We start from the raw sequence: 22592 nt of genomic DNA, 5'->3' as shown, positions 1-22592 counted from the left end.
TACATTATGTGGGTGTATACGACCTCGTGCGAGCCATCTGCAGCAGGGTCAACATCTCTTTTTGTGAATCTGTAGGTTGGGAGTGGGTTTATAAACAGCTCAACGCTGGCGCAATTCTCCACCGATTTCAAAAACCAGCAGGGGCACGGAGCACTTTCAGAAACCTCATCGGCTTTGTTGAGCTCAAACGAGACTTTCATCCAGCACCCTAATCTACAAGTGCCACAAACTGGTAACGTGCAGAGAATTATTCACGAGAATAAAATCAAAGTATATGAAATTACTCAGATGCAAAAGCAATGCATCATTTACTTGTTAATTGCTCCTTTAAAGAAATATGACTTTTTTTGTTCCCCTTTGGGATAGAATCATCATGGTCAGAAAAGAAAACAAGCAGAGTGCCTTAATTTTTTAGAAAGTTTGGGTAAATTAACTGCTCCACAAAAACATCATCTGTGGCAGGCAAATCATTCCCAAGATCTTAGCTGTCTCTACTATAAAAACCAGAACAGGACATTTTCTCAGCCTCAAGTGAACGGACACCTTGGGCAGCAAAATAGAAATAATGCAGTCCAGGGTCCAAATTTTCAGCAAAACTTCCTCCCTCAAAATGAGGAAATGCTTTATAGCTCCTGGGAATTATTGGAAAGGGATTATCACAAACACTGATTTAAAGTAAGCTGAAAGTATCTTGGCTGGATCTTCTGGGCCCAAAGCAAAGAGGACTGCAGCACAAGGTAAAGCAGCAGTCTGCATACAGAGGATAAGGTTGAAGCGAAGAACGGATGGAGCTGGGGAGGGACAGAGAGAAAAGAGGAAGCAAATATCTTTTTAAAAAGTGACAAGACTTCTTAAAAGGCTGTTACAGAAATTACCAGGGATTTCTACTTCCCAGGAATATTTTTAAATTAAAAGGCTGGGATACAAAATGTCCAGCGGATCGATCGGGAGAGGCAGATACACAAACTCTTTATCCTAGGCACATAGTTCATTTTGCATCTGATAACTGTTGGCTCTTGTCAGGGTTGTTTAATGGGTGGGGGTTTTAAAGGAAGAGAAATTTACAGCTGTTTCACAGAGAGAGAGAAGAGATCATTTGCTCTACATAGCCTTCAAAAAGAAATATAGAGAGTAGCTGGCATTGGTAAATGCTGAGTTTCCTTGCCAAAGCCTGTAGCCTTATGAGATTCTCTATGCATCTCCTCAGCAGAGCTGAAGAAGGTTTGGCTGGAACAAAATTGCTTCTCACCAGCAACATCTGCTACAAGATCTGGAGATCTCTGTCATAACAAAGCCTGTTTTCAGATTCCTGCCCTCCTGTAGGTGCCGAGTGCCAGATGAAGGGGCTGGAACAGGATAAATGGGCTCTGCAGGCCCTGCATCCAACCGAGGGGGAATTGCTGTGAGAATGGGGGAACGCGACCATAAACTCCCTTCCAAGGGCCCATCCTACAAACTCCGCCTTGGCAGAATCAAAGAAGGGTTCGCAGCAGATGTTCTGGATAGACCTGTCAACATGATGCTGAGCTCCTTTGGCAGCTGAAGCAGTGCAGGGCTGTAAGGGTACAAAAATAACTTCAAGAATCTTAGGTTGAAATTTTGGCACGGGATGGGATTGCGATTACTGGCCTTTTAACTGTTTCCTGAATAGTCTGTGTAGCCTCCGGTAGGACCTCTCTGGGGAGGTTCCCACCACGGCTTCCCTCACCCTGGCAGAAAGGAGCCGTATAACCAGAAAACCCAGGCTGGGAATGAACAGAAAGGACACGGAGCAGTACAGTACAGCGCTGCGAGAGGCTATCAGAAAAAAAGCACTGCAGAAGCCGAAGGAGAATCTAGTACGCTGTCACATCAACCAGTACTGCTCAGAGAACTACAGCCCAGAGAACTACAGCCCAGAGCCTTCCAGGGGCAGAACATTTCTTTGCCCATCATGACCATTACGTGTCAGCTCTGCAGCCTGACATCTCCCACCTACTCACATGAGGGGAAGTGTTTCGCTGCCCTGCTCTCTGAACAAAAAAAATTTAATGAAAGCCCAGGGTATTTATACAGGGTGGTTATACCGCGGGTGCTGAGACTGTATCTAGCTTCCCCCTTTGCCTTGAAAGGGCACCTACTTGAACCTCAAGTAGAAGGTACACCTCCTGCAGAAGGCTTGCCTCCTTCTGTGTAGCCTACCTTTGGGGGGTGGGTGCTAGGGTCTCCAGGAAGAGTCTCTCAAAACTGGAATGCAGCCCTCTCCATTATTTAAAAAAAAAAACAAAACAAAAACAACCTAATAAGCTGACCCATTTGCATTCCTTCCTTTCTAAAGAATGCAATGTGAGGGTATCAGTAACAACTCTGCGTTTAACACAGCTGAACGGTAAAGGCTGACAGGTAACTAGGTTGCTTGATTTCTTGAGACCACAAAAAAGCTGGAAGGAAAGCCCACGGTGGGCATGCGGACAGTAACTGCTATATAACTGTGTACGGCAAGATGCTCACCCGTCCGTCCAGAGTCTTGCGTATCCATTCACTTAACTCTGCTGACAGCCACAGAAGGCCAGTCTAACTTCAGCATCCACAGGTGACGTTGATAGAAAAAGTTTCCCCCCACTCATTGGCTTTTACTATAGCAATTAAAGATTCATGCATTTGCTACAGAGTCCTCTAAAGCAGATGAAAAATACTCATAAAACTAGATTTAAAACCACCTCACCTTTAATATATTGTCCCAGACACTTCACAACTGCTGGAAAAGGTGTTGACTAATCCTAAATAAATGCACATGAGGGTAACACAGAGGCAAACTTCACATGCTGCTCACAGCTCTGTATCAGTGCAACAGCCTAATGTAAAACAAAGTTCTCTGCTAGTGCTACCACAAGACTTTAATACGTAGACTAAAGGCAAAGCTGGGGACCTGCTCACCTTCCTTGTGCTTCAAGCTAATAGCAATGGGAGAACAACCATGGGGAAGGAAAATACATGCTGGATCTTGCCATAGTCATTACTGCGTATCCTCCAGCGTCCTCAGACACATTACTCCTTTTCTCTAACACCTGACACCGTACCTCCCCACTGCAAATTTTGGGCGAAGTCTTAAAAAAGCTCCGACATCCATTGTTGAGACGTACAAACTAAATGTGCTTTGGTGCAAGCAGCGATTCAGCATGTGTGACTTTTTGGAATCACTGCAGCAGGTTGTGAATGATGTATGAAATGAAAAATCCCTGCTCACTGCACACAATTCGGATAGTAAAATCTCCCTGGAGCATTAAAAAAAGCACTTAAATGTGTCATTTTATTTTTGTCCTCTGCCCAGAAGACTCCCTCATCTCTCCCCAAGAACATGCAGGTACCTCAGCTATCACCAGAGAACAAGAAAGCACACTTGAAGCTAAAGTAGATCGCTTCAGTTCACACAGTGTTTCCAGGAAAATATACAGGAACCTGGAGCAAACCAGACAGAATTATACTGGCGACATGATCAGGCCTCTCTCCAAACACACTTTTCTGTGTCATTTTTTAAAGTAATATCTAACCTTATTAGCCTGACTTTAACTTGGTTGACCTTTGGAGATTGCATTAAGGAAGCAACAACAGCATGCTCAATGCAGTTAGGACCATGAGAAGAAACATTTGATATAAACACCATGTGTGTGGCTAGATATCATTTATGTTGGGACAAATATAGCAACATGTTTTGACTTCAAGCTTTTATTCTTTCTTGCCCCTTTACTGGAACTTTTTTCCCAGCCTGCCTTTTGGTGTTGACCTTTTAAATCTGGCAAAGCCAAATGTCTGCTGCCACAGTTTAGCCATCTTCTGACTTGCTGCATGTGCTGCTTTCATCTGTTTTCTAGTGAGCACCTGTTATATTTTTCATATCCTCGTCATGGAGCAGCTAGTAGAATGTGATAGGAGTTTTTTCTTGTGTTCTTTTGTCTTTGGTTTTTGGGAAGGGCAGGGTGGTGCTAATAATGGCAACAGCTTCTCTGCAGAACAGAGCAAGGTTGGGTTACTCCCAACAGGGATTTCTTCCTTACCAAAATTTCTGCACGTGATGTGCAGCCTCTGTTCACACCCGCCCATATCCAGAATGACAGAGGATCTCCAGAATTAATCTTACAGCAAAACCAGTCAGTTTCTTTCCCAACCTCTAAAAAGTGGGGAGTTGTCCAGTTTGCTGGTGTTCCCTTTGAGCACAAGGAGGATGGAAAACTGACAGCAAGACAACAAATCTACGGAAGAATGATCTGCCCAGATGCAGCTGTCTTGGTGACTGCATTTAGTTTTAGGAACAGAAAACAGGGGTCCCATCTAGCGACAACTGATGTTGTCTTCTCTTGACAAGTTTTCTTAAATTTGCAATTTAATAATTTTTCCTCCCCAAATATTACTGATGAGGAAGGACAGTTGCCTACACCAGCGTCACGTATCTGTCATCTTTGGCATTCTGAAATTTCAGGGAAAGCAGAGAAAAGGCTGCAGCTGTTAACCCTTCTGCTTCTCTAGCTTCTTCACATAAAAAGCAGAGCCATACCTACTTCTGCCCCTCTTACACAATAGAGGGAAGAAGGGACTACAGTGGTCACCAAACACATGCCACTGAAGTAAGGGCAGACACAAGAACTTTGCAGCGTATCATCTACCCATCAGCAGTAGTTCCTTCAACAAGCAACACTGCAGTGAGGCTAATTAGTAGTAAATGTTGTACCTTGGTTTGTTTTTTGTGGTTGTTTTGGTTTTTTTTTTCCCCTGTGACATACCAAGAGGCAGACAGAAAATACACTGGTAATATCTGGTCTGTTCCTCCTATCAGGAAGATGCCATTTTTGGATGCCACCACCCAAACTAGACAGCAAGGCACTGCTGGAAGCTGATATAGCACATGGGCTACGGAACTGTGCTTTTCAGTGCCTTTTCTCAACAGACAAGCAAACCGGGTCTAGGTTAGATTCGGTTCCTCAGAAGGTCAGCTGGAGCTTAAGGATTCAAAGCAGTGCTTAAAAGTGTGCATTAAACAGTTCTTCAGAATCTGGGAGGTAAGAAGGTTGGTTCTCGAGTGCTTTGCAGGGATAGGGTTTTCCAGGCTTACACTGACAAAATCACATCTTTCCACCAAGGCAAGATTTTCTGGGAAACTAAACACGCTTGCAATCATTTTCTAAATTTGGTTCCTCCTTATTCAATTTTTTTTTCTTCTTTTCTTGGGGGGAGTGGAAAAGGAATACTTGTCCCTATAGCAGCTTTTTGACACTCTGCTAAGAACAACACTGTACTTGACAGTATTGCACAAATAAGCCAAACATGAGGCATGTAGGCGTTGGTGACAAGAACTAACTTTTCCAAAAAACACACCTTAAAACCAGTAGGATCAGCTTATGAGGAGAAAGAGCTGGACTTCAGAAGAAAAGGATTTGTGGTAATTAAAATGAAAGCAGACAAAAAAATTATAGAGAGTTTGTACATCTGCTAAAATAACTTTACACATATGTTTATGCACACACATATATAAAATAGATAAAAATTATTTTCTCAACTGGGCATGAGGAAAACTCTTTATCTGTCAACGCAGTAAGACTACATGATTAATAAGATTACTTAGGATATTTGGTTCCAGAGTTATTTGTTCAGACACAGTACATTCCAATCAAGACTGATAATCTGACAAATTACAGTAAATTTTGCAAATATATACTAGCTTTTATTCAGAGTAGACCTCAGGGCTCTTTTAGTAGACAAGATATATTTGTATAACAAGGGAGAAGAACTGAAGGAAAGCAATCCTCTGCTTATCATAGCAGGAAGAAGTTGTACTCGTCGTGCTCACCTTCAAACTATTCCATGGCCAAATCGTTAAATAACTTGCCGCCTAACCTACGTATTTCATATATGCTCTTATAAAATATATACATATATTTCACCTATAATTATCAGATGAGAGCCTACTTAAAAGAAACAAGGAATAGGGAGTAGCCAGATGCTGTTATGGCTATTATAGGAAAATGCCCAGGCTGTGCTGCACCTGGAGACAGAGAGTAATGGGGACCCTGACAGGGACGCATCAGGGATCATCATGAAAGGCCTCGGAAGAGCACAGAAGACAACCCCTCCTTGGATGTGTGCTCGTGAAGTAGTCGTTTCTCTTTTTTTTTTGCTCGCTGACTCTTTTTACTAGCGTTTCACTCCGCGTTATGACTGAATTAGGTAAGGAGGTGCGGGGGGAAGCGCTCTCGGCTAACTTCAGACTACAGCCAGGCTCATTAAAACCAGCATATTTGCTGCAGTGTTTGCAGCATTTCTTCTAGGTTTTAAGATTGTTTCAATAAATGAAATTCTGAGCAGAAAGAATATATTTTAATTTACTTGTTCGCGCTCCCTGTTATAAGTATCCAATGTCATGCTGGATTTTTTTTTTTTAATATTATATAGAGCATAAAAATGCATGAATTTAATATCTTAATAAAAATGAACACATCCTTCTAGAAGCCTGAAGCTGCTAAGTACACAGGACAGGTTCATTAGCACAATTTTGGAGCATGAAGAGAAAATGAATGAGAAACCAAGATTCACAAATACCAACACAAGATCCCAGGGCTTTTTAATAAAGTTTTGTCCCACCTCCTGCTGCTCGCTGTCTTCCAGGAAAACCGAAGAGCAGAGCCCATGAGCTGCCCATGGGTTGTAGACACAAGCTTAGAGTTAGACCCTTAAGTCATGCACCAGCAGTATTTGCAGACAAATAACCATCCTTTCCACCAGAGAGAAACAGGGCAAGGTTGTTACAGGTCTCAAAACTTGGATTGACATCCTAGACGTGGCAGCAAGGTGCCTGGCCAGGAGCAGAGTTGTGGTTTTGAGCTTTGCCTGGATCAGGGGGCTAGGAAGGGATGCCACGCTGTGGGTAGGTGTCATTGCCGTCCAGTACGTACCATACGAAAAATGAGGACCGAGCAATTCAAGATAAGCTTGCAGGCAAAGCCATTCCAATTTTAAATATTTGGCTTTAGTAAGGCATGTTTCTAAATTAACAGGCCCTATAGCTTTCAGTATGATTATTCAGGGTCCATCAAGTCAAGCATGTAGTATATATTTGAAGGATTAGGGTTAATGGTACTTTAGTATAAAGCGTTCTTAAACGTCTCAGATTACAAATTAAACAAGGAAGCCAACAAAAACCAGTGCAGAACAGCTCCTTAGTGAGACTGCCCTGCCCCGTTTTGACACTTTGTATAAGGCAGAAACATTAGGTTTATAAAGATTTCTTTGAACAGTTTTGGGGATTTTGGTGTAAACCCAAATCTCAAATCCTAGAAATTTCTGAATTCTGTATAAAATTCATTTAAGACAAATAATTTGTGTTAAGAAGTGGAGAAATGAAAATTGTTTCTTTATGGAAAGATGAATTTTTAAGTTTTCTACTATCTAAAAAAAAAAAAAAAATATCTTAATTTTTTAATGCAAATTTTGAGACAGAGTAGTAGCTCTGAAGGTAACAGTCCTGACTTCAGAAAAACAAGATTTATGTAGAAGCAATCATAGTGACAGAAGATGAGAACCAAGACAATCATTCACAGTGATTGCAATGGTTATTACCATCTCTAATCTATAGCCTGTAATTCATGCAAGATATCACTACCTAGAAATCCTTCCTAAAAATTTATTTAAGAGACAAAGCCAAGTTCAGTGATTGTTACTGGAACTATTTTTAGAAGTTGATCAGCAATAAATTTCTGTTTCTTAGAGCAGATGTATTTAATTGGGGGGTTAATTATTAAATCTGTATTTGCATCAACTTTTCTGTAATATGTATTTCTCTTTAAGATATCTGCAAAGAAATAAAATTATAAAATAAAATAAAAAGAACATTTATTTTGTCCCATGGTGGAACAAAAATACTGTTCAATGCAGGGTTACAATATAATAAATACTATTCACTAAGCTAGAACCTGATATTTATGCATATGCTGATATTTATAGCTTGGAAGTTTGTCTTGAATAAAAATCAGGCTTGATTCACAAGGATTTTGCACATTTTAGTGTCAAGAGAGAAAAGTGGTAACTCCTGTACATGAAGTCAGAACATGTTCAAACCAAAAGTACGATATGAAAGCAGCGATACAAGAGCAAGGGGACGTTTGCTACCTTGTGTAGTATAGTGTCTTCCTAAATAGCCAGATATATCGGCACTTACAGTATATCCAAATGTATAACGACTTACTCTCACTTATTCACTTACTCTCACTTCCCCCAAATGTAGAAAAGACACAATAAAATCCCTGATGTTCTCTGCTCCTTCCCCCAAAATAATTTTATCTTTGCGTGTTGTGCAATTCTCACTTTCATCCACTATGTGCCAACGTAAGACGTTACCATTTTTGCAAAGGAAAAGGTGAAAAGCTTAAATTCCGGTACCACAGAATGCCACTGCACTCAAGACCTTCAGGAGCATTTCCCAAGGAACATCATCCCAGAGCTGAACATGCTCTTTTATAAAAAAAGTAATGCTTTTCTGCTGGCAAAAAGTTCCCTTGTGTTGTGTTTTGTTATAAAATAGATAAACAGGGTTCACTCTAAACCCAAAGGAAAATATTTTACGGTTAATAATTGAGGCTGTTGTGCCCTCTGAAACAGAAGTGCTAAATACTCTCCATTGTAGCGCAGGCTTAAATTAAGCCTGCAAGTAACCTCACCGACTGCGATGGGGCTATGAAGATGCTTAATGGTTAGCATACGCTTAAAGTCTGTCTTAACTGGTTTTAGAGAAGACGTATTGCGCATACTTGTATAACATGGGATGCAGAATTCCACCATGATTTCTGCCTAAATACATGTGTAAGTATCGTACCAAGCAGATGTGCAGAGAGGACGTGAGCATGGAGAGCTTGCAAGGTATCTTAGCCATATATTGCTTCGTTTTGATACACAGCTTGCTAAAGATCAAATTTGGCTGAACTACTTACCCTGTTTGAGCAATTTATATTCTCACTAGTATTTGGTCAAAATCTGATACGACTTTTGTGAATTTTTGACCCAGGATAGGTTTCAGGGGTTTTATTTGTTTTTCTTTTAGTACCTTTCTAAATATTAGAAAGAAGCAGGACCAGCGGTTTCTGTAAATCCAAATCTTAGTTATTTCTAGCCCATTACAGACTTGGTTTTTTGGCCTGATCAGGTACAACTACTTTTTCCATCCATTCTTTTTCAGGAATGACTTAAACAGCCTTTTCTCTTTTAAAATGTGAATCTACTGATATCCATAGCCATTTTAAAAAAAATACCAATCACATACAATGAGACTCGAGTGCCAAAGGCTAATTGATTCAGAATATGCAAGAAGCAGCCGCCGCAGGAAGTTGTAGTACGGTTGTTACAGGGAAGCAGGTGTAAAACATGCAAAGCTTTTTGACAATGTAGACTCATTGCTTCAGATATTTGTGTCTGAAAAACTTCAAAAATTCAAGAATATTTTGATCAGAGAAAAAAAAGCAGGTTGTGGCTATTACTTAGATTTATTTAAAGGGTCATCCATTATCATACTACGGAGTCCGTTAGGAAGTTAGCCATCAGAAAACCAATGCATTTAGTAATGTATACCTGAAATATGGATTCTTAAGGACAGCCATATTTAAGACCAATTTCATTTAGAAATCATTTGAGTATTGCATACCATGTATCTTGGTTTCCAAATCCACCACTAATATACTTAACTTCAGTGAGAAATTAAAAGAGAAAGCGATTCCTAAAGTCAGGAGGGCTGAAAGCATGTAACAATGTTGTCCATTTCAATGGCCAAGTCTCAATTATCTGTTAAGAAATTTTACATGAAATTTCTATTTCTAGCTGAGCAGTATTTGAAGTTTTCATTTGGCTCATGACTATACTTTTAGGAAAAACAGTTATGACTGTTACATACTATTCAAACATTCACATCAAGAAGGAATGTTATATATTATCAGGAACATTTGAAGAATATAGCAAATACAACGTAACAAAATTCAGTAAGAAACTTTTTTTTTTAATTACGTAGTAGAGACTTGTTTTTTGGTTTGGGGTAAAATATCCACACAAAAAAATAATTAAAGTTTCAAATAAATTAAATAATTTTGATTTCTTTCTTCCCCCACCCCTTTTTTTTAAGTAACAGATATGTAGCAGAAATCAGAACTTCTTAAAAGCATCTCAGTGCTAGGCAATAAGAGCCAAATATTCTTCTACTATACTATACATAGATGCATTGTTTCACATATGCTTCTGGCCAAAAATGCAGAAAGCTTCCAACTAAACCTTGGATGTCAAATCACATGTCATAATATAGTTGATAATATTTACTCCTGCAGTATTGGGTATTATTTTAAACATATTTCATAAAAACACTAGTCACAAAGTTACTTCTGGGGAAAAATTCAGCAAGGAAGAAATCAAAAAAGTTCTACTTCTTTTATAAGAGGTTATACAAAATACTAAACAGACCTATGGAATTGCTATTCTTCCAGCAAGAACATTATCCCATCCTCTGGCACTGTGGACTTACCTAGGCTGCCCCAAAATCACCACTTTTATTAAGCTTTATTGAATTGCTATAAATTGACAAAGTCTTTGTAGTAAAATAATTTTCCATCAAAATACACTGTACTGTAGTAAGGTAATGAAGAGCTGTAGGACAGGCTTTAAGAGGCACTGTACTTTCATCTGAAAAGTCTCCTGAAATTCTTTGAACATTTCCAGGGGATTAATGAGGTATTTTGACAACACACGAGAAGCGTCTGGTTTTCAAGAAGCCTTATAAGATGGAACATGCACATTCTTGGAAGTTAAACTGTGTATTTTAAGCCACTAAAAATAACACAATTATTAAAAATTTGGCAGCTCCGAAGAAAAGTACCAGCAGATATGAGGAAACACATGGAACTACTGAAGAGTGTCAAACTTGAGTACACACATTTTGCAGCATTTCAACATGACTTAAACACCAATTTTAACAGCTTAATTGAATGTTTCTTATTAAAAGCTATCACAGATGAACTAAAATAAGAACAAGCTAAACTAGCCAGAGTGTAACTAAATCAAAAGCATTACTCTTTGGAAGTTGGGTGGATTAACTGTGCGTACGTGCATTACTGTCCTTGTAGTAAAGCCTTATCCCTTCAACGACTGTTAAGGCATTTGGAGGGTTTCAAAACCTTTGTCAATTAGTGGGAGAGAGAGAATTCTTGCCCCTTTTTTTTTTTTTTAAAGACATGCTAAATGACACAATGTAAATTTAGGAGAACATTCATTTCACACAGCAAAATTAGAACAAGCAGACTGTTACACCTACATTTTTGTATATATTTTAAAATATTTTAGGGCCTATTCCTGCAAACTAGTATTCCCTTGAATACCTCAATGCATTGCAACAAGGTTTAGTGTAGGTATAAGAGTTCAGTTCTACAAAGTCCTAGTGAAGAAAGCAGAGCTCTCTTAAGCCTCACTTCTGTAAACACCTCAATATTCCTGAAAACTCAGAGTCTTAAAAGATCTACCCTTATTTAATCAAGCTGGGCAAGAAGCATACCGAGGTGTCATTTTGAAAACACCTTATAAGCCACTACCTGTGAAAATATCCATATAGAGTATGTATATGTGCATATAAGAGAGCTGGTAGCTTAGGTGTTTGCAATACTTAATGTGCCCTTTCCACAACACGAGAGAGAAATAGGATCTGCTAATCAGTACCAGGCCACAAAACATATTAAGTCTAAGCACTCCTACGTAATATTTTTTTTTTAATAATAATTGCCTTTAGAATGTGAGCAGTCATACAGGAAAAGGCTGCTTCCTAAACTCTACTCTTTCCAGGCTGCACCCATTTCACAAGCTAAATATTTTACAGAGGCAGCACCTTCACGATGCTTATGGTTGAACACTTCACTTTCTGTAGTCACGTCTCATTATTTAACAAGATCTCATTCAATACATGTGTTTTAAAAATGAGGCTTGTCTCAGGTCTTCAAAACATCAAGTGGGGAAGGAAAAAAAAAACAAAACAAAACACGATCTGCTCCCTTCTTCAGGAATAGTTCATCTATTCATCTTCATGGGTCTTCAGTAGTACTTTTAAAGCCTGCAGTACATTTACAAGCGAAATCACCCCCAGGTGTGTGTGGGGGTGTTAGACTTTTGCATCACCATCCCTCCATGCCCGATAAAGTTCTAGATGTGTTTAAGGGCAAAAATTCCACCCCAGTATATTAGTTTTGTTAATCCTTTTCCTATGTTCTGTTTGCCTGGCTAGGGAAATTATGCAGAAAGTAATAAAAGTTCTAATTCAATTTCCATGTTAAAAGATGGATTTGAAAAAAAAAAAAAAATCAGAAACCATATTCTTTGTGTTTACTAAGAGATATGCACTCCAACGTTTAGTGTCACGGAGCTGGAGTTAAAACCAGAAACGGTGAAGATAATTTAGCTGCATGAATGCCTGCTCTTCAGTAGAATGCTGCCAAAATTAAATAGGAATGAAACAGCACTTTGTAGTCATTGGTCGCTCAGCAGGGTTTGCGTAGTTAAAAACCTAAGTGAAAAGGGTGATTGACCTACATTGCTACTAGCTTAGCACAGCTGTACTTTCATATTTTCACTGCATCCGAGGAAGCTCATTATTTAATACAACTGAATTACATGTAATTGTCGGTCTTTCATTTTACACTTTTAGGGGCCAGATATTAATCTCCAATGTGCGGCGGGCATTGCTGTGCATCTGGAAATATCCGCGGCTGCCCATTTGCACGCAAGGCTAAAAGAGAAGACTGCACACAGTTGCACCTGAAATGAGGAGGCTGCCCAGGGGTAGGAGGACCTCACAAATATGCAGAAATCAAATGAGCAGATGGAACAGAAAGCAAATCCCTTGGCACCCCAAAGGCAAACGCTCCGCTGTTTCCCTATCGTTTTGAGCAGAAGCAGCCCGGAACGCGCAACCAAAGCACATTTCACACAACTCATACCTGCAGTTTAAATAAGTAAGAACATTCCAGTTAACAACCAGTTTGACATGGTAACAACCCAGGGACTATTAACATAACGACTGGTCACTGGTGGCAGTAATGGCAGATTTCAAAGGGAATATTGTGCTTGTAGATGGACATGCTGCCAGCCAGAAGACACGACAGAGCAGGGTAGGCTGATACATTAAGATGTCACATAGAGCTCTGGAGGGGAAAAGAAAAGGGTAAAAAAAAAAACAAACCCACAATCTTCTTGCATATTTCACTTACTGTAAATGGACTTGAAATATTGGTGTAAACCTAAGTTCCTTAAATTAAGTCTTCACTTTCTAACCCAAGAGTGTATAAGCAGGAGACAGAAGCCTGCAGGGGAATTAGACTCTGCATATCATTTTCACCGAGTGTGTTATTTCTAACATTAAGTCCTTCCTTTACTCAAGTCAGTTCCCACCCCCGTTAAGAAAACGGAGCTCGTTCCTGCCATGGCCACCCTAACACCCTTGCTGTCTTACGCCACCTCCGAAACCACTGGAGTGACCAGCGTCAATCAGATTCCAGGATAAAGCCTCTCGCACCCAAAACATCTTCCAAGCTCATTACCTCCTCAAAGATTTCTTCCATCCCCTCAATGCACCCCCAACCCAGAGAAAAAGGTTTTGATATAGTAAAATTAACTAATTTTACCAAAGGAGAAAGCTAAAGAAGAGAGCTAAAGCCAAGCAAGTTTTGAAGTTCTGAAGATACAGAGTATTTACAAAAAGCTCACCAGAGCAGGTACCTCAGGGCTCAAATGCAGAACGAGAGCATGCATCAGAGCTGAGGGAGTGTTTATTTTTTTGGCAGGCATCGCTAAATTAGAAATACTGGAACTATCTTTGCAAATAGCCAAAGACACAATCACACAGTTTGCAAATTTAACCATGAAAGTTAAAGCACCCAGACTGGCTACGTTATTGCTTATAGCATCTGTAGAATGGCTGTCTTATTGAAAGACATAATGAACACAGAGAGACAAGTTAATAAGCAATTTTACTCTTTATAGTATCGTGCAAACCGCATATCCTCTAGAGGGCACCACATAAATTAATAGGAAGCCAGAACTGTTTTATATGTAGCAAAAGACTCCCTTTATGGTTAAAAAGAAAAAAAAAAATTAAGAGGATAGTTTGAAGCTGTAATCGAACCCTAATCTGATCATTAGTACAAAGTAATTTGTCCTTTAAATTCATAACAAGTAGGTTGCTAAATATGAAAGCTTATTTGACTACAAAGCTAGAGAACATTTAACTAGTTCCTACATTAGCATTAAAAAGATCACTTTTATAGTTTCGCTGTATAACTAAGTAGATAAGATGCAATGAGGCAAATGACTATCTGCAATTACCTTAAGTGCATCAGTTTGAAGTTTAGTGTAAATACCAAGTTTAAATCTATGCACTCACAAGAATCACTAAAAAAAAAAAGGCTCATGACAAGATAACTTCATTAAGACTTGATAAACCTGGAGACAAAAAAACGGAAACATCTTAAAACAATTATAGGATTTCTCATGTATGCTGGTTTCACTGCTGCAACAGTAAATATTCTATATGAACAAATAACTGAAATACCAGTTTTGAATGTGGTCATAATAGCCTCCTTTCTCTGAATCACTTCGTATGAATTTCAACAATCTGATAGCAAAATATTTACTCCTGTTAGACCTTCAAAGACGAGAGAGCAACAGTGTGTGTGCATCTGTGCTGAGGAAATGCTTTGGTCATATCTCTACTACTAGATCACTTTTGGTTTTGATTTCAAACATTTGATTTTAAAACATTGTATCTGTTGCACTAGCACTTGGGAGATTCAGTAAGTTCAAAGTCTCCCGTAAATTTGGAACTCAGACCAAACAGCCACAGCAGAGTTCTCTCACTCCTGCAGGCATTTGTTGTAGAAAAATTCTTAAAATGGGTTTTAAAAATTAAGATAAGTGTTACCTTCCCCACAAAAGCTGTTCCAACCCCTCTTTCTAGACACACGCTTTAAGATCACAACTGACCTCAGTTCACGTACAACAATTCCCTTCTATTCAAACAGTTCCCTGCCAGTTTTTAAAACTTTGTTTTAAAAACTGTTTTTTTAAAGTTTTGTTACCTACTTCTTTGGCAGCCCTAACACAATGGCTTTAAGATGCAGACTCTATGCTAAATTCCCAGCACTCTATCTTGCGTTCAGTTCAGAGTTTTACCGGGTAGCAGAGCCCTTTTACCACTAAGTAGTCCAAACCCACGTCTGAAGAAGCTGATCTGCCTTCCAGCCCCAGCTCAAACACCACACAACGCATTTGCGAAGGTTTTTGTTCCACTCTAGAAAAAACAGGTTGTAACGTAGTGAGCCAGAGTACCAACAGTTGTTAACACTTTAGTCTTGATCCCTGTTCCAACTTACCCATGCTGTACAATTTGGGAACTGATCAGTGTGTGGGAGCATCCCATTTGGTACCTGTGCTTAAACTGAACTTGTAAGTTATCGCATTCAAAGAGAATTTTAATTTTTCCCCAATGTATTACTGACTTGAATGCCCCGTTTAAAGGAAAAGGCTTCACTACAGGGCCAGGGGAAATATTCCCAGAAGTCCACATTAGCCTGGAGCAGCTAGTCTCATTAGGCCCTCTCCACAGGGGCCGGAGGAAAGGTGCTCCTGTGGGAAATAGGTGCTCTGAACCACCCCAGAGGAGCCTTTCCTCTCTATTTACAGTTGAGAGCCTAGGGAGACGAAACTTAGCTCCTGCAAAGTATCCCGATTTATTCACATACAATCTGCAGGTAAACTAACCTGGTGCTGCTCATCAGTACTTTGCTACGGGTTATACTTCAAATACTTTTGAGAACGTAGGTCCACAAGCAAACAAGAAGATAAAAAAAAATGAGGTGACGATTTGCTATCTCTGAGACGCAGCGACAAGTTATCCAGCATCCCACCCAGGTCGCTGAGTTAAATTGGGAACAGAGTAGATTTGAGCCTACTGGCTTCACGGCCATTTCGCGCGGGGAAGGCAGCTGGTCATCTGGGTCCAGCTTCTAACAGCTAAATGGCAACAGTCATAAAAGCTTCCCGTGCCACAAACGAAATTCCTTGGCAAACTAAGCTGACGAAAGTGGGTTAAGCAGAGACGAGCGAAGCAGTCCGCGCTTACAGAGGTCAAACCCCGCCCTGGAGCTGGTGAAAACCACGCGCGCGGTTTCAGGCTGCTACGCCTGGCCACCTCCACGCTTCTAAGGAGCGGGAGGAGACCACCAGCTCCTGGGAGCACAGCGCTGTAGGAAGTGCGGGGGGGGGTTACTCTCTTCCTCCTCTGAGCACAGGACCCCAGTATTAGCATCAGGAAACTGGCAACCACCTGCATGACCTGGCGAAGCGTGCTTTTTGGTTCAGATTTTAGTTTTATCTCCGTATTTCAGTATTTCCTCATCCTCCGCATATACTCAGCCTTGCAGCCCTCGAGTACTGCTTACACGATAGCGACTACGTAGGAAGGACGGAACAGGTTTACCAGGTTTGTCAGTGAACGTAAGAAGGATGTGGCCTACCTCAGATAGTCTCTGCGACAAAGGATAAGGTTGGCTTTGGTGTACAAAGTAGAGCCCACCTCCCCCAGGCGACAGTCACAGCAGGCACATTTCAGGCAGTCTTCATGCCAATATTTGTCCAGGGCCTTTAGAAGATACCGGTCTTTAATCTTACGGTTGCAGCCAGCACAACCTTTCGGCTTGGTGTCTGGCTGGACTGAGAGCATTTGTATACCTGAAACACAACAAGACAAGAGAAGAGTGAAAACAGATATTCTCTCGAGAACGAGTCTTGCCTTTTTCTTCCTCCACCTTGCCGCTCTCCCCACACCCAGTTCGTTAAAAAGGCAATCGTGTAGGTAGGATGAAATAACCTAGATAGTGCACAGCAAGCTGAAAACAATGTTAAGATAAATCCGAAAGCAGAAACTTCCACTGCTCTACATTCCACAGCTTCTCTTTAACATCTCATCTACCTGGTCTCTTTGCTAAAAACGAATTGGATTAAAAAATTAAAATGAAAAATTAAAACAGTTCAGTTGAAAAGTCATCCAGTTTCACCCAAAATATCCAATATTTAGCAACCAAAAATTTGCATAAACAACATATTTATCACTGCAAACATAGGTCCAAATATGTAGATTTAGCTATTTGCACTGTCTTTACAAAATAAAAAAGCACTTCAGATTCTGAAGAAAAGACTGAAGCTATTAGTGGCACGGGGCCAGAGTTTAAGGGAGGTTTGACATAGACATTTTGGCGCTGGCAGAGGGGTGTTTCATTTTTAAGGTTTCGGATCTTGTTAGTCACATGAATGAAGCAATCAGATTTCCAGAGGCTTCAGTACCAGCATCTCTAGTTACAACCTGCAGTGTAAGGATCTTCTGAAAAAAACTGATTTTAAGTAATCTGCACAAGGTTGGAGAGTTGCTAGTTTGTCAAGGGAAAAAAAAAAAAAAAAAACCCTCTGTTCCACTTTCCAATCCCAATTTTAGCCAACAGGTAGCTCGGGACAAGGAGTACAGTAGTGCCCATTAAGTATATGTACCTTTTGATGTAATAGGAGAGAGCATTTAAATAACGATTCAAATGCCTAAACCACTGTTTAAGGGAGGGAACTGGTAAAAGTGGAACAGAGTTGAGCAGAACACTGCAGCCAGCCTCCAGAGATCCATACAAAAACCGATTGCCCTCAGTTTTACGCTAAATGGGGAGAGAAGGTCACTGCCCCAAAGTGTTTACAGACTGGTCTCTCTTGGTTAATCGCACCAACTACCACCCCATTACACTCAGACCAATTCTCTGAAAGTGGCTTCTTAGAATAAGCACAATCATAGCCCTGCGGATGCTTTGTTGGACATCAAACAGGCACCAGAGAGAGAGAGAGAACTGACAAGCAGTTAGGTGATGATTACAGTTATCTCACTGTTTTAAAGCCAGTCAGACATGTAGCAAAAAAAAAATGCTACTCATTAGAGTGCATCTCAATATTGCAATGAGAATTTGTCAAGACCAGGGAACGAATGCTCTTGCCAATAAGCAAATCCTACCCCAAAATTCAGGGTATTGCAATACCCTGTTATTATGTAGAGACTGGGAAAGGTCAAGTAGAGTCTCGTAACAAAGAAAAGCAAATTCAAGAGCTCCTCATCAAGAACGCTCTACTACCTAATGTTAAGAAAGCTTTACAGTCCCAGCTTCTATCAGATGGTCTCGGTTGGTGCCATAACACCACTAGAGACCGGCAGGCTGAGGGATCTAGAAGACGAACAAGTCGGGGTTTGGGTTTTTGTTTTGTTGGTTTTTTTAAGAGCTCTAATAAGGAAAGCACAAAAATGAGTATAATCCCTGACGCAAAGGTACAGTGTGCCTTTACGGATATGAGCGCTGTGAAGACAAGAGGCTAAATGCTACGCCAGCCGAAGCGTCCCAGGGATCCGTACATCTACGTGTACGTGGAAGACCTTGAATTTATGCGGACCGCAGTGACTCTAGAGCCCGTTAAGTGGCTTTCCAGGGTTACCAAGCTGAAGTCCAAAATTTCACCTGCAAAGCTGATCACTGAATTAGAAATAGTCATTCTTATTGTGACATATGAGCAAACAGCCCTGCTCTCCTCTTTGCAATACACTCTATCACGCATTTTGGAGTGATATATTTATCTGTTAAATTAGCTGTCCAGTGATATACAGACAGATCTAGTGGGCACCCCAAAGTACCATGGCAGCACTGCCACATAACATCTGAAACTCATAACAAAAGGGTAAAGTCTGTGCTTTTCTATCAATAAGTATAAAAAATGGCATTGCTGCCTTCCCGTTACTTCCCAGTCAATGCTACTGTCATAGCTCTTATACCACTTACAGACTCGTAAGATCTGTTTGTCCTTCACGAGGAAGAGGATGAGGTCCAACGACCTGCACAGGGTTCCAGTCAGTCTATGGCAGACCTGGGATCGAACACACATCTCTCACCTTGAGCAAGCACCACGAGACAAAGGCTGAGCCTTTACGGTGTTTGCGATTGCCAGCTGACTCCCCTGAATCCAGGGTACATACATGAAGCAGCAAAATAACGTGGCTACAAATAAATGACTAAAAGTAAAGTATCAGAGATTTTTGGTAAAGAACCTATACCAGACTGTTTACTGGGAAGTCCCACTGGATCTTTAATACCTTCACTTGGTGGAAGAGCCTTAATCTGTAAAGTTGCGTATCACAGTAGAGTATAAATACTCGATAACATGCCGACAACATGCTTATCCCCAGCCCCTCTCTTCGGCCACGTAGAGGGCAAACGCATAAAATTGTGCACAGTTTGCATCAACTTCTTTAAACTCAGTAAAAAAGTTGAGAAGCATGAAGGGCTGTTCTAGGACTTTAATCTTTAGCTCGAGGGAAACCAGGATAAACTAGGAGCTAAGACAGTTAAAGGCTTTTCAGAAAAAAAAAAAAAAATCTTAATGTAAAAATTTTGTCGCCTGATAAGGAAGCGGGTTAGAGAGCAGAGGCTGACAGTCTCCGATGCAGGCTGATCTCCCGTCCCGTGCTGTCTGAGGGGAGCGAGGTGCCACAGAAACCCGGCTCGCCGAGCAAACATCTGAGCAAATTGCAATAATCAAGCCGGATCATTCCTGAGGCGTATGCCGCAAACACGAGGTTGTTGTATTCCAAATAAAACCTCAGCTTGCACGATCTTGCACGTACCCCTGCGTGGTTTTTGAGACATTTACTACATGAGGAAAGTAGACAGAGCGCTGTCATTCACGTCGGTTAGCGCAAACCCTCCTTGTAGAGACGAGTGAAATGGGGCAGACGCCCTATGGAAGTAGTGTTAACAACCCTGCGTGTCTGTTTTCTCAGGGCTGAAAGAGAAGGTGCTGCTGACATCCCACTGGCAGCATCTTCAGATTAGGGATTCAATCTGCAGCAGCTTTTGGAGGGAAGGAATGCTTTTCTCCTCAGATAGATCTGATCTTTTCTCGCTTTACTTGAGATGAAGCTGCTTCTATTTTAATGAAAGTAAAAAAAAAAAAAAAGCCCAAACTACTACTTCATTATAAAAGAAGTTACTCTTTTTTGGAAGTGTAGACTGGATCTAAATGAAACCAAAGCACAAAACAACACTCCAATAAGTGTTTTATGTATCTCCAAATTCTTTGCACATGCCCTTTTCTTCACATGCCCCGGATTAAATCACTTAATTTTGAAAACAGAACATTAAATTATTTTTTTTTCCGTATCATATGAGAGAGCCACCTTAATGCAGATCACCTCACAGACCATCCCTCTTCCCTTTAATGTTCCCATAAGATCTCCAATGCAGTTATACTTTTCAGATATGCGCTCATGTATTTTTAGCGCTCTCTTAATTTGGCAATAAGAGTACCTGCAGCTTACTGTCAGACAGCTTTTCACAGGCTGTGGTTTAAGTACCCATTTACTTCTTAGGACACAGGAAGGAACCCTTTCAGAGCCTGACAGCACCCACAAAACCATCCAAACTGCTTGCTGCTGAAATATCAGGTAGCAGCACACAGCACTGCAGGAAGGCAGAGCTTATGGAGCACTTCCAAAAAAAGGTACAATTCCGTAAGCGCTACACTGAGGCTGGGAAAAAAAAAAAAATTGAAAAAAAAAAATCAAACCCCGCTTTCCCTTCAGTTCTGCAGATTCCTACCCATGCTCTGCATCACAGAGCAGATCTGTTCTCAGAACTGAGAGATTTCAGTTCCTAGTCTGTCTGTCAAACAAGCCCTTTTTATTTCACCCCAATACACTTTCAAGGGCTTCCTCTATCCTTCCCTCCATTCCCTCCCTCCTTCCACCCCCAGTCCCCAAGATACTGCACATAAACTGCCGAGTTGTGTCAGGAATAAGGCTTCTTAATAACTATCCACCACCTTTAGGATTTTTGAAGGGAAAACTTCATAACCTGATTTACGGGTTCTTGGATTTTCCTTGGTCTCCCAAAATAACTTTGATGCAACTGATTCCCATCCGTGGTTACTGCTATTATTGTGTGATGAAACACTGTCAACCAATTTGTAACTATGAATTTCAGGATCAAGAGGAAAGATTGCTGGAAAAAGCTGAATTAGGCTGCTGGAGGAAGGCAGATAAGCAAAAATCTGTTTCATTCCAATCATCACCCTGCTCAAAAATAAAAAGGAATTAAGATTTGACATCATGAACTGTATTTTGTTAGTGATGTAGTGGCATCTGTAAGCAGGATTGGTCCCTGATGATGCTGAGTGCAGCACAAGACCCTCGGAACTTGTGGTACAGACAGTCTTTGAAAGGATATTACTGTGCAGAGGATCACTAGGAAAGAAAAAAAACCAAAACCCAAACTTTTAAAGACCACTCTCCCCCCGTCTTTGTAGGGGTATGATCATGCTTCTACCAAGGACAGTCAGCAAGAAAGGGAAAACTTGTCCCTACTTAAAAAAAAAAAAATATATATAAAAATTAGTTTGGAGCAAATTATGTATCAGTGAACTGGTCTTTAAGACAGCAAACTGACATAATGCAGTCAACAAGAGTTAGAGATCTAGTGGAAGATAAAAAGAATACTTTTCCGATGCTTTCCCACTTTGTAGCTTCATCCTAAAAGCATTCAGAGCTCCAATTATTCAGGACAATACACACAGACTTTAAAAAAAAAAAGAAGTTAAGGTTTCAGAAGCTAAGAAACATTTCAGAACTCGCATGTAGCACATCAGGAGTCGTAACTAGTTTTAGATTGGCATGTAAATTGTTCTGTGGAAAATTCTTATTGCCTCCGAGACCCTGCTATTCTGAGTTACTTGACAGTTTAAGGAAAATCATAATTAAAAAAAGAGACATAAATAATAGCCTGTGCAGTGTGGTGCACAGAAATAAGTAGAACCATTTCATTTAAACTCTGGTGAGCTTTTAATTGCCTGGATTGCATTGTGAACCAGCCTAACGGTTGATTGCCTCCATTATGCTCTCTTGTTCTGTGCCATTCATCCGCACAGTCTCAGCTTCTGTAGTTAACACAACAAAGTATCCGCAACTCCGTAACACTCAGTGTTGGTTTTTTTTTTAAATAAAAGGATTTCAGTACTCTGAATATAGTCTCTTCTGTATACTTTTGAGTTAATTTTCCATGGTATATAACTAAACTTCACCTCCTGCCCCTTCTTCTACAGAGGAATATGATTTTTTTTTCCTTTATTGTTTTTGATTTTTTTAATAAGGAGGTGGGTTGGGAAGGGGCGGGGGGAAGAGAGAAGAGAAGAGGTTAGGTAAAAACTAAAAATGGGAATGCAGTCCCACAGCTGGGAGCAGTGATACAGATTAAAAGAATTTGGCCAACATGGCTAGTCGCTTGCCAAGAGACACCAAACAAAAGATTTCTCTTCTTCTTTCCCCTTCTCTTTTTGAAAGCTAGATTGGGCCTAAAAGCTTGTTTCTCTCTGTTCACTGGCCCAGAGCATCCCTGCGGGCTGTAGCCCCCTAAGGGACAACACGGCAAACAGACGTCCCCAGATCTCAGGGCCGGGAGCTGCTTAGCTATGTTCCTACCCCTGCC

General features: G+C 40.5%; 1 protein-coding gene across 1 annotated transcript in view; it reads right to left on the bottom strand.

Annotated features, from left to right (window-relative positions):
- The window catches only part of LMO3 (LIM domain only 3 (rhombotin-like 2)), a 50451-nt gene extending 33682 nt beyond the window's left edge, over positions 1-16769 (bottom strand). The window contains exon 1 of the mRNA XM_010291400.1: positions 16554-16769. Coding sequence (XP_010289702.1) covers positions 16554-16759 — 206 coding nt within the window. The 5' untranslated portion in view covers positions 16760-16769. The remainder of the gene's footprint in view (positions 1-16553) is intronic.
- Between the last annotated feature and the right edge of the window lie 5823 nt (positions 16770-22592).

This window comes from Phaethon lepturus, unplaced genomic scaffold (assembly GCF_000687285.1).
Source record: "Phaethon lepturus isolate BGI_N335 unplaced genomic scaffold, ASM68728v1 scaffold25807, whole genome shotgun sequence".
Lineage (NCBI taxonomy): Eukaryota > Metazoa > Chordata > Aves > Phaethontiformes > Phaethontidae > Phaethon > Phaethon lepturus.
The sequence above is the reverse complement of the archived record's forward strand: the minus strand, read 5'-3'. Positions and strand labels throughout refer to the sequence as shown.